General features: G+C 51.5%; 1 protein-coding gene across 10 annotated transcripts in view; it reads right to left on the bottom strand.

Moving 5' to 3' along the window:
• The window catches only part of CUX1 (cut like homeobox 1), a 363,575-nt gene extending 355,096 nt beyond the window's left edge, over window positions 1-8,479 (bottom strand). For 4 of the 10 annotated variants that reach the window (XM_072752946.1, XM_072752949.1, XM_072752947.1 and 1 more), the window contains exon 1: window positions 8,166-8,444. In XM_072752946.1, coding sequence (XP_072609047.1) covers window positions 8,166-8,228 — 63 coding nt within the window. In that variant the 5' untranslated portion in view covers window positions 8,229-8,444. Of the gene's footprint in view, window positions 1-6,717; window positions 7,635-8,165 lie in introns of those variants that run through there. The other 6 variants (XM_072752950.1, XM_072752941.1, XM_026019558.2 and 3 more) reach the window with 5 other exon arrangements.
• Window positions 8,480-12,191: the final 3,712 nt, after the last annotated feature.

A 12,191-nucleotide genomic window follows, 5' to 3' on the forward strand; every position in this document is an offset into this window, starting at 1 on the left:
TCTCCAGGCCCTTGGTGCTCACTTGCCCCCCCTCCCCCCCAGCTCCCCTGCAACTGTGAGGTCTGTGGCAGACCAAGTCACCTGGATGGGGGCCTTGCAGCAGCCTGGGTTTCCCATCTGTCTCCTGGGTCCCCCACATGCCTACAGAACCGAAGCATGACCCCAAATCTGACCTTGGTACCCCCCCTTGGCTGAATGCTGTGGCAGCACATGATGTTATGTAAGCAAGGAACCATGGCACAGCTGAAATGAAGGGATTCCAGTGAATTGTTTCCAAGAATGCTCCTGAAATCATAGTTTTCTGTTTCAAAATCATACGACTTATAACATCTCTGCCATATGAACAAGAAGGGAAGTTGGAAATTGAAGTAAGGCTACTCAAAATTTTAGTTGTAATTTCTGTGTTCAGTGACTCAAAACCTTTCCCCTTTAAAAGGTCTGTGTTCTATGGGCAGTTGCTATCTACACGCTTAGCAAGGGCAGAGCAGAACAATGTGAATCAGAAATAATTCACTGTACGCAGAATCGCGTGGGTTCAAGTTCTAGGTCAACTACCATGGTGAGACACAGCAAATAAAGGACATGTTTCACCATTATCTGCCACACCTTTCAGAATGAGGCAAAAATGGTGATAGGAGCAACAGAATGTTCCTATTTTCAGGGGAAGGAAAAAAAGTCTTTTCCAAAACTAATCAGAAGAATTAAATGCACAATTCCCTCCAGCAAGAATTTTATTTTTAATTTTCATTTACATAGTCTCTTTCTTCCAAGAATCTCAAAATAATGGAGCGCCACAAATACTTACAAAGAAAAAAAAAAAAAGAAAACAACAGTTGTCACAACACAGGAGGGGTAGGCTTGGCAGGGCAGGGGCTCAGAAGAGGGGCAAGGAATGGCAGGCAGCGGCGACAGCAGGTGCTCGGGGCTGACGGCGCCCAGACTGAGGGCGGCGCCTTCGAGGCCCTTCCTTACCATGGGCCCAGGAGCCTTGAGCCTTGCAAACCCCTATGAGGTCATTTCTTAGCATTCATCAAGTTACTCTGACCTCAACAGCGATTTCTACCCTAAAAAGAGGGAGGGAAACTAGCAATCAACCAAAGACCTTCACAAGTCTAAAATATAAACAGAATCAAGATGCCTAAAAGGACCTCCTACCCTTTTTAGTCTGAAAAAAACATAAGACAATATGAGAAAATAAAACATTCAAATTGTATTGGGGGAAGAACTAACATAAGAGAGACTTTTAAGAGGAAACTAGGAAGAAGCTTTTAAGCTAGTTGTTTGTGTTGTTGTTGTTTTTTTTTTCCAGTTGAGTGGACAGGATCCAAATGTCTTACATTTAGCAAAAAGCTGTCAACACCCAAATAAAATCTTAATGACAGTCAGAATGGCATTCCATTTCTTGCAATTTCACAATGTTCGCTTAAGAAAGAGCAAATTTGTCAATTTGTTCTTCCCTTAACCAAACTCGGAATACCTAGTAACCATACATAACTTTTTAAAAAACGTTAACTCCTTTAACATATTGACTAAACACCGCCAAATACAAAGATGTCTTTAAGAAAACAAGCCCCATGCTGGTACGCTCAGGATAATGCTAAGACAGAACAAGCTTCAGAGTAAGTTCTGGTAATTTCTTCAACATTAACTTCATAAATCACAGTCAAAAGCATTGAGGGTTTCAATTGTCAGCTGAGTGGGCCCTGCTGTGGCCTCTTGGGCTTTATAAAGGTATGGGCCAATTCATTTTCACAAATGCTTCCATGAAAGGAAGCAAGATCTGTTCAGTTCCCTGTGAATCTCCTACCTGGCTATTTTTCCCAGATGCTTTGTGGTGCCGGATAAACTCCTGGGAGCAATGAACACTCCCAACCTCACTCCTCCAGCCACCTGTCTGATGGGGTTCCTGAGGATGGGGCCCCTGGGGGGGGGGGGGCTCCCTCTAGGTGGGAATCGTACCAGCCAAATCTGAGGAACTTCCCAGGCTGCCCATGGCCCAGTGCTCTAATAAACACAAAATTTCTGCCAACTGCCCTGGGCTTCCTGCAGCAAGAAAGAATCTTCAGATTCAAATGAAGAAAATGACAAGATTTATTTCGTGCACTAACATCATCCTCTCAGAATTTAATTACAGCAAGAATGAGAATTATTTTTATTAGAGAGTTGTTTACTTTTAGAAGGAAAGGTCCTTGATGGGTTTTGCCCATCAAATTTGCCTCTAATTTGCCAAAGACATCAAATTAGATGTCTTTCAGAAACCCGTTTGCCCTCGTTATGTTTTTTAACTGTGTCATATCATGTGAATAGGGTGGCACTGTGTACTTTTATAAAAAATCTAAGGTGCTTCAAAGCTGCTTCTGCTATGGGTGCCAATGTAGGCGATGCCATGGGTCCCCCCCTTAATCCCAGGTAACTTCCTGTAGGAATACACACACTCCCCATCCCCACCCCCGGCCTAGCCAGACACCACCTTCCTCTACCCACTTTTTCAGAATATAGCTGACATGAGGGCTGATTACAGCTCAGCAAATCCAAAACTGTGACAGGAGCAACAGCTCAATACAAATCTTAGCTGTCCTCTTCAATAAAATCAACACCCAAACACCAACCAAAACCTGGTTCTTAAACATACAGCAAAACCAGCGATTTAGCTGGCTTTGAAAACTAGAATAAGAAAAATGGCTGAGATAATTCAGAGCCTTACCGCTGACATTTTGCTAAAATATCTCCAACTCAGTTTGGCTTTTTTTTTTTTTGGGGGGGGGGGTGCTACATAAGTTTATATCCCTAAATGTAGAGTTTTTAAGAAAAGTAATTTCTCTCTGAATTCTAAATCATTATCAGGGTATAATAAAATGTATCCAAATGCTCATGTCAATAAATTTTTTTTAAAGATTATATTTATTTATTCATGATAGACGTAGAGAGAGAGAGAGAGAGGCAGAGACACAGGCAGAGGGAGAAGCAGGCTCCATGCCGGGAGCCTGACGCGGGACTCGATCCCAGGACTCCAGGATTGCGCCCTGGGCCAAAGGCAGGCGCTAAACCGCTGAGCCACCCAGGGATCCCCAATAAATGTTTTTTAAATCAGAAATCACAAGTGAATTCATAACTCCTTCACCATAAATGCTACATAACACAGATACTAAATCAGTTGTCTAATTATGCCATTAAAGTTCCTTTTTCACCACATAATCTGCACATAGTTCTCTTGGGTGTCCAGACATACACAGGCATCTAGTTCCTAAAATGCCCAGCACGACTGGAACGTCCAGGTAAACAGTAGTGGGGCACAATGAGAGGTCATGGGGCCCCTCTTCAAACAGCTTCAACAAAACAAATGGCCATAAGTAAAAAGTGTCTCTGTGCTTTGCTATAATAAGATTCAAACACAGGATTCCAAGAATTCCACCTGTTTCCAATTAGATACCAGAATTGCTTGAGTGTTTAAACTACATTCACTTGCTACTTATACAAAACAATTCTTCCGGGTTTTTTGAACGTTTTAAGTATGTTAAAATAAGATTAAGGGTCTGGTTTAAACAATCAGAGGCAGGGGAATTTCAGTTGAAACCAAAACTATCTCTCCACAGCCATAATGCAGAGCTTCAGACAAAACAATAGAACAAGATAACCAATTTCTATCTTTGACGATTACTTGTAAAAATCAGAACTTTCATAGGAAAAGCAATTATATATATACATTTTTATACATTAAGTGACCATAAATAGGTTTTTAAAAGTAATTTCTATAATGTAGGATCCTATGTATTAAAGTGATTTTTAAGCAGGGTTTGTGGTACAGGACATCAGGTACACCTGTCTTTTAAGTTTGTGAAATTTACATGCCAGAAGTGTGAACTGTGTAAAAACGAAGCACAGGTAGGAATTTGGCCTAGCTCCATAGGATTTCTCACGTGATGAATTTCTTTTTTAAAATATGCCAGCTTCCCTCTAACAAATTTGTCCTTCCTTCATTTCACTGAGGATGTTCCTTGTGCTTTATAAATGAGCTGAAACGAGTATAGATTTTTCTACTTGGAGCCTTGTTTTCTCTCCCAAGAAGGGCTGTGAGCACAGCCCCTGGAGCAGTCTGGATTGTTGACTGCTACAGGTGGGGGGCAAAGGGGGGGGGGGGAACACCACTGATCAGAAAGCACTGACTACCCCTTCTGCACAGCTCCTGTAAAACCCCTGCTGGGTTTGTTTTAATTGTATGTAACAGGGCCAGAGACTTTTTCAATTGCCATTAAAGATCTCAGGCTCCATAGGCTGCTCCCCAGACAGCATTTTTAAGATTAGCTCAGTGGGCTAGGAGAGAGTAATTCCTAAGAGGACTGGCAATTTGTCCCCTTGCCCTTCCAACTTCCTCATGTAGCTAACTACTGTCAAGAGCTAAGTGAAACTGAGGAAAAGCCTCCCCACCCCCCAAGGGGGGGGACTCCACCACCCAACTGCATCAGAAACTCTTGCATAATAACCCCATCCCTCCACTGCCTTGCACCTTTCGAACAAAACAAAACAAAACAAAAAAAACTACACATAGTTTCACATGGAGAAAAAACCTTTAATCCACTGACAGTGAAGTGACCCCCTCCCACACCCAATCTCGAAGACACCGATATTAAAAGAACCAAGGAAACAAAGACAGCAGCTGTGTAGAACTCCTTGATGATTTGTTTCCTCCGTATTTTCTAAAGGGTACATGACGGGATACATATTGTAATCAAAATGATCTACTTCTGGGGAATACTGCTGTAACAGGAAAACACAAAATAAAACCTATCAGAGAAATGGGACTTTCGGCAAAACCGGAATTATTTTCTGATTTTGAAAAAGAGGATAATGTTTCAAGGTTACTTTTGCAGAGACTCCTTAAAGGGGGAGTCTTCCCCCTTTCCCCTCTTCCCCCCCTCTTCCCTTCCCCCAAAGGGAAGCCAGTCACTGGCAGGCCCCATTCCCCAAAAGCTTCGCTCACAGAGTTACATGAACTTGTTTTAGAAACTGTTCTCTTTTCAAATATGTATTTAAAAGGCAAATTTATACAATGGTGTTTTTCTTGTAACAAAAAAAAAAAAAAGTCTGGTTTTTACAAGTCTGGGATAGGACAAAAACTTGTCCAACTAGTCTTAGCAACACCAAAGCACTGACACTTCCATACCACAAGCCTTTGGGACTGCAAAGGAAACGAAATAGAGCTCAATCTTTAGAAGCTCTCTTCCTGGGCACTCAGTCCACGTCCCAAGGAGCTTCAAGACCAAGCAGAGGGATGAGAACTCAGGCCCGGCTCACTGAGGGTGTAGTAGAGGCATGGGAGGGGCACAACTGTCTTGTCTCAAGCAAACCAGCGTAAGTGTCCAACCTGGGTCTGAGTCTAGCTGAGATCTGCCCTCAGGTGGCAGGGCCATAGCCTGAGCTGGCTCTGCAGGCAACCCGATCTCTGGGTCAGGGGTTGTGGAAAGATGAGAAGAGTCTGAAACTAATGAATTCTCTCCTCTCAAACTGCAGTCTCATTGGCTCACTTACTACTTACTGTCTGTGGGAACAGAGATGACGTTAAACTGGATACCAACTCAAACGGCCTCTTCAGGGCCCAGAGAAAAGAATGAGTTTAGCCTTATACTTAACTTTGGCATTCCATAGTCAAATGAAGTTTCTCAAACCTGTGATGGAGCAGGAAATCATCTGGGGCCCAATCTTTATCTCCCACCCAAAGCCGACGGATGCTCTGTACAGAGGACGATAGTGATGCTCACTAACCTAATTTTCTTTTTCGAGATCAACACCTTAACGTTCGTTGACAAAGACTGACAAGAAAACTTCCAACCCAGTTCTGTAAGTCACAGTATTAAACATCCTCATGATATCCTCAAGTAGCTGATCACCCACAGGTTCGTGGTGTCAGAGAGTTCCTAAAAACCTAATACCGCTCTGGAAACCAAATCCATCTCCCGTGGAGTTTTGCCAAGATGCTTAAAAAATAAACCTCGCCAATGTTCAGCTACATGTCCACTTAAGAAGCCAAGAAGAAAAAAAAAAATTAAGGTTTGTCTCTTCAAAACTCCACAACGGGTTTTACAGTAAGCACAGGAATTAAATTATGGTAAAAGGGAGCTATTTTTACTAAAACAGGGTAGACCAATTTATCAAAAATGCCATTCGGCTGTGTTCATTACATTCAGGAATCTAATTTACACAATAGACACTTTGGAGTAATCTATTTTAGTCAATAAATACTCAAACTCCTTTAAGCTTTAATCTTATCGGAAATGCATATTTCACATAGTCTTCTTCCTAGTTAAGCGAGAAATTTGAAGAAATTTCATAACGACTATGAGTCTGCTTTACCGTTCTTACGTAGGCAGAAACAGAAAACAAGCATGTACAATTAAAGTTGTCGGACTCCACTGACAGACGTTTTAATGCAATCCGCTTCGTTTCCTACAAGGCTGCATCTGGAGTTCATCTGCCTCCCTCCTGACTTAAAGTATCCCGGGTCGCCGTCACCAGTCCTCCGGGTTGGGAAAGTTCGGTCAAGTTTGCCTTCCCGCACCCGGCGGGGTTGGACGCCGCGGCCGTCCCCAAGGGACGCTGGGCGATCCCCGGAGCACCGGCCGCCCTGGGCCCCGGCCAGCCGCAGACCAACCTGCCCTCCCGCCGCCCGCGGCGCTCCCGGGGCGGGGGGGGAGGGGGGCTCCCGGACCACACGCCGCTCACCTTCAACTTGGCTCCGGCTACGCACAACATCCACCTGGCAGAGTCCCGGGGCTGTCCGGGCGCCGCGAGCGCGGAGCCGGCAGGTTCGGGGCGAAGCCCGGGGCAGCGCGGCTCCTCCGGGTGGGGGGCGGCCGGCAGGGACGCGCCCCCCGGGCACCGCGGCGGCGCGGGCGCCGGACGGGGAGTCCCCGCGCGATCCCCCCGTGACGCTCCGGGGTCGGGGCGCGGACCACGGCCCGGCACGCCACAGTCCCGGGGGGCCCCCGGGGCTCTGCTTTCGAGAACCCGACCCGAGGAGGCATTTCGGAGGGGACCGGCCGCGCGCTCCATTGCGCCCGAGGCCCCCGCGGGGAGGGCCGGGGGCCAGCGCGGAGCCTGCGCGCGGGGAAAGTTGCTGCCCTCCGCCCGCAGCGGCTCCCGCCGGGCGCTCCGACCCACGGGCTCCGCGCGCTGGGTGCCTGCCGCCCCCCGCGAGTTTCCCGTCAGCGCCCCTGCCGGGGTCTCCCGCCGCGGAGAGGCCGGTCCGCGCCTCTCCGGCAGGCACACAAAAGAGCGGGGCGGCCGCGGGTGGCCCCGGGGCGCCCGCCCGGACGTAAACAAACCCCGGGGTCCGCTCGGGGAGCCGGGCGCCGGGCGCGGGAGCGGCGGCGCGGCCCCGGCCGGCTGACAGCCCCGCGCGGCGGCCGGGGTCCGGGCCGGCCGGGGCCGGGGCCGGGGCCGGGGCGCGCGGCCGCCCGGCCGCCTGCCCGCCTGCCCGGCCACCCGCCCGCCTGGCCGGAGCCGGGCCGCGCCGCCGCCGCCGCCGCCGGTGGCCGCTCTGACCCTCCCCCGAGCCGGCGGCACCACAGCGCCACCAGCCCCAGCTCCGCCGCGCCGGCGGCAGTGGCGGCGGCGGCTCCTCCTGGAGAGGCAGGCGCTTCACCCCCCACAGCAACTCCCCACAAACTTTCCCCGGGAATACGGTGGGCCGGGGGCGCGGGGCGCGCGGCCGGGCGCCGTCCCCGGGCCGCAGCCCCCTCCCCGCGCAGCGCCCGCCGCCGCGGCCGCCCGCCGCCGCCCGCTCCCCGCTCGCGCGCGCACCCCGCGGGCCGCCGGGGCCGCCCCCTCCCCGGTCCCGCGGCGGCGGCGGCGGCGGCGGCGCAGGGCCGGGGGGGCGCCCGGGGTGGGGGCCGACACCGGGGGCAGCGGTGGCGGCGGCGGCTCCCGGCGCCATCTTGGGCTGATCGATGAATTGAACAAAGAGGATCAATTTCTGATCAAGCGAGTTATCAATGGGGGCCGGGGAGCGAGAGGGACTTGTCCCCGACTCGGCCCCGCTTTCCCCGGCACCCCCCTCCTCCCCGCCGCCGCGGCCCCCCGGCGGCCGGGCAGCCCGGAGCCCCGGGGGAGGCCGCGACCGCCCGCAGCCCCCACCCCCGGGCGAGAGGCCGAGCGAGCAGAAGCCTGACCTGCAGCTGCTGTAAATCAAAGCGCTTCCAATATTGAAACATCGATCCCACATTGGCCGCCATCTTGAGACATATTGAGACGGAGTGAGAGGCTGATAGAGAGGGGGCTGGAGTTCAGGAGCCGCCAGGAGGCAGCAGGCGGGCGGCGCCAAAACCCGGCCTGGAGCCGGCCGCCGCCGCCGCCACGGAGGACGCGGACTCCTCCTCACGGCGCCGCCGCAGCCATGGCGAGCCCGAGCCGGAGCCGGAGTCTGAGCCCGAGGGCGCGGCGGTAGCCGCGGGGCCTGGCGCGCGCGGCCCCGGCGCCCTGCCCCTCCCCCCGCGCCCGGGGCCCGGCCCGCGACCCCCGCCCCTCCCGGGCCCCCGGCCCCCCGGCCCCCCGGCCCCCGGCCCCGGCGGGCGGCGGGCGGCGGCCCGGCCCCGAGGGGGCGCTGGAGGGCGGCGGGAGGGGCGCCGGGGCCCCCGCGGGAAGCCCGGGGCCCGGCTCACCTGGGGCGTGCTTCGCGGGGCGGGGGCGGGGGTGGGGAACCCGGGGGTCGCGGGCGGCCCGCCGCGGGCGACCGCCACCCCTCCGGGACCTCCGGCCGGGGGCTTTCGGCCGTGTCCGGGCGGGCGCCGGGGCCGCGCCGCTTTCGCTCGCCCTCCAGCCGGCGCCGAACCGCCGCGACCACCTGCCCGAGCCCCGGCCCCGCGCGTGTGCCCGGCGAGCCGGCTAGCGGCCGCCGCACGCCCACCGCCCCGGGCCCCCGCGGGACTCGGGCCGAGCCTGCCGGGGACGGCGTTTCCAGCTGGGGGGAGTGGAGTTGGGGCGAGACCAGCCCTGACCCTCCTGCCGCTGCACCCGTTAACGCCCGGAGCGGTGGCAGCGCGGCCCCCGCGACGCCCCGAGGCGCCCCGCGATCCCGGCGGCCGGGGCCGCGCCGCCCCCTCCGCCCGAGCTGCGCCCGCCTAGGCCGAGGCAGGAAAAGCCCCGGCGGGCACGGTTGTGTATCCCCCCGCACCGCGGCAGCGGAACAGCCCTGGAAACTTCCTGTAGTTCAGACACTTGGGTTTGCACTCCTTTTAGTGCAGAAACTTGGAACGAGTGGGTAACGCTTCTTACAGAAAGCGTGGTCCCTGGTGTACAGAACTGCTAAAATTCAAACCCGAGAGTCAATTCGCTTTGGATTTCTTTTTTTCGCAGAAACCTGGCAAAAGTACACGTTTTATGAGCGTCATCTTTCATTGATTATACACACGTGTGAGTTGGACTTTCCAGTAGGAATACTGTCCTCTTCCTCTCTCCCGCACTCCAGTTGACGCGTCATCAGTTAAACCCCCAAATTCCTTAATCTTGAAAATTATATGTAAATAAAATTCTTATGGAATACAAAATAAAGCATGTAAGTGGGATATAACTGCTTTTCGAACCGAGCGCGAGGGCTTAGCGCTCATCAAGGGGGCGAATGGAGCCTTCTGGAGTGGAAAGGACTGGAAACGAAAGGCCACGGGAGTAGAAGACACACGTGCCCCCCAGGTCTCGCGCTGCACACCAGCCGTCTCGGTGTGCTCAGCGCGCCGCTCCTGAAGTCGGCCGGGGGGTTCCCTCCGCGTCCCGGCCTCGCAGCCCCAACCGGCAGAAGGGGCAGGAAGCAGGTGGTGGGAGAGCGCCGGGCAGGAGCCGGGCGGGGGTGCGGGGGGCGCCGCGAGCCTCGGCCCCCCCCCCCCCCCGATGCTGTGACGCCGGGCAGGGCAGTGGCGACCTCGGGAACGCCGAGGACCGCCTTGGTGTGGGGCGCCCGAGCCCGCGCGCGCAGTCGCCAGGCGGCCGCACTGCAGCTCCGACCGCGCCGCCCGGTAGAGGGCAGCGGCGCCCCGACACTCGCGTCCTCGGGTCCCCGCGCACGTGCCCACCCGCGCGCCCCGCGCCTGGCCACGCCCTGTCCCGGAGCCAGGCCCCAGGCGGGAAACTGCACTGCCACCTCTGGGGATTCCTGTCCCGACAAGATGCCACATCCTTAATGATTCCCACCCCCCCCCCCCCGTATCCTACTCTTGGGGGTACGTCTGCGCTCGCCTCCTCTATGTGCGGTGGCAGGCAGGCAAAACCTCGGAATTGCCCTAAAGGGGGCTAGACAAATAAAATGTGCAAGGGCTTAAAAAATAAAAAATAAATAAAAAAACCGCTCCCGTGGGGAAGGCTCAAGGAAGGATCAGGGAAATGGTTTGGATTTGGTGCAGATGTTCTCAATCTAATTATCGTGTCGATCCCCTGGGTTGGAACCAGGGTTTTTTTGAACCCAAAAAAAAGTGAAATATATATGACCTGTGTAATACTCCAGAAGTACATCTGGTTGGAATTCAGGGTTCTGAATCCACTGCAATATTTTAGAAATAAATTTGATGAGTATTAGATACCCCTGTTACATTTCTGGTTGTATTTACACTATTTGCATGCTAACTTGGCCAGGAGAGAAACAATACATTGACTGGCCCAGAGGTCAAGCTCTATTTAAATAACATTTGGATGTCTTCTACCAAAGTTTTGCGTTATACAAGGCTTCTTGCTCTCCTGGGGAGGAAAGGGAGGGTTGGGATAACTTTGCCAACACCACAAAATGTTACCACTTTAAAATGGCATTCAAAATAAACCACTGATCAAAAATTATCTTAGCAGAGTGAAGTAATCATCAGGGACCTATAAAAGCATTTTTAATTTTTCTTGAGTGGAGACATAGGATCAGAATAAATTATGTCTATTTCTAAAGACTATTTTCTTCGGGTTTTCTTTTTTTTCAGCTTGACTTTGTCTTAGCATTGTGGAAGATTAGGAGGACTTGCTGACATCCAAACATAGTAGATCTACTAAATTGTATTCTGTATAAAATATTCAGAAAATGGAAAGGCTTTAGGACTTAGATCTCCATTAGGACCCACAAAGACAATAAGATAATGACTAGCCCCCCCCCCCCCAAAAAAAAAGTATGAGACAGGTTAGCAAGCAACTGGCCCAGAACAGAAAAGCATTTTGACTAAAAGTCATTTTCTTACAATGGAGCCGAAGGAAAACAATACAGAAGCATTCTTCTCACTTTTTGACGTTCAGGCTCTCCTTTTCGGGAAGGAAAGCTCACACTTCCCAAGTTTGTGACTAATTCTCCATCCCCAGCTTTCAAAAATCAAGCCCCAAATAATCAGGTGGGGACAGCGGGGCTGGGGAGAGTGGGTAGTAACCAATCAATGTTTGTTGCTGACACCTTTAAAAGAAATACAGCTTAGCACCAAATAAGGCAACTAACAACTGGAATCTAGGTCCAGAATTCCTAAGTTTCTTTTCTGACCTATTTGGTTTCGCCTCTGAAAAATACAGTAGCCAGTACTGGGGGTGTGATAACATTAATGGATATAACTTACCAAAAATGGTTAAAGCACTTTTAGAAATTTCCATTTTCCTACTCTCCTGACCTCTACACACAGTTGATTAAATCCTAAGGTGAAAATTGGCAAATTCTCTAAAATACCATATGGGTTGATCATGACTAAATTGGTCCTCTTTGGTACCCCCAAAGAAAGGAAAATAATATTGCCTTGTTTTCTAAAGACTCTGGGATAGTAGTTGTTCTGATACATGTCACCTAATTTTTTGAAGGAATTAACCGTCAAAAAATTCTTCCAAAATGAAAAATGTCTCACAATGTAGAGTATTATTAAAAAAAAATACTTTCTCTCACAAGAGTCTTTATGTTCTGAGATCTTATTTATAATGGACTCATAAAATGAAGTTTCACCTAGAAACTTTATCTCCAGAAAAAGTTGGAAAATGATCTAAACTCTACAGATAATGAAAATATTCAGAGATCTCATGTGATATGCTTGAAAAGAAAACTAAAGAGATTCATTCCGAAACTTTACTACACTTATTGAATATTTTTGCATCAGAATTAGTACTGTTTTTGAAGGGTGTTCAACAAGAAACAGTTAAGCAGAGACAAGACATGATGCTTAACGTTTACATCATAATTTATTCACAAACATAAATACGTGCTT

The sequence above is a fragment of the Vulpes vulpes genome, chromosome 3 (assembly GCF_048418805.1).
Source record: "Vulpes vulpes isolate BD-2025 chromosome 3, VulVul3, whole genome shotgun sequence".
Taxonomy (NCBI): domain Eukaryota; kingdom Metazoa; phylum Chordata; class Mammalia; order Carnivora; family Canidae; genus Vulpes; species Vulpes vulpes.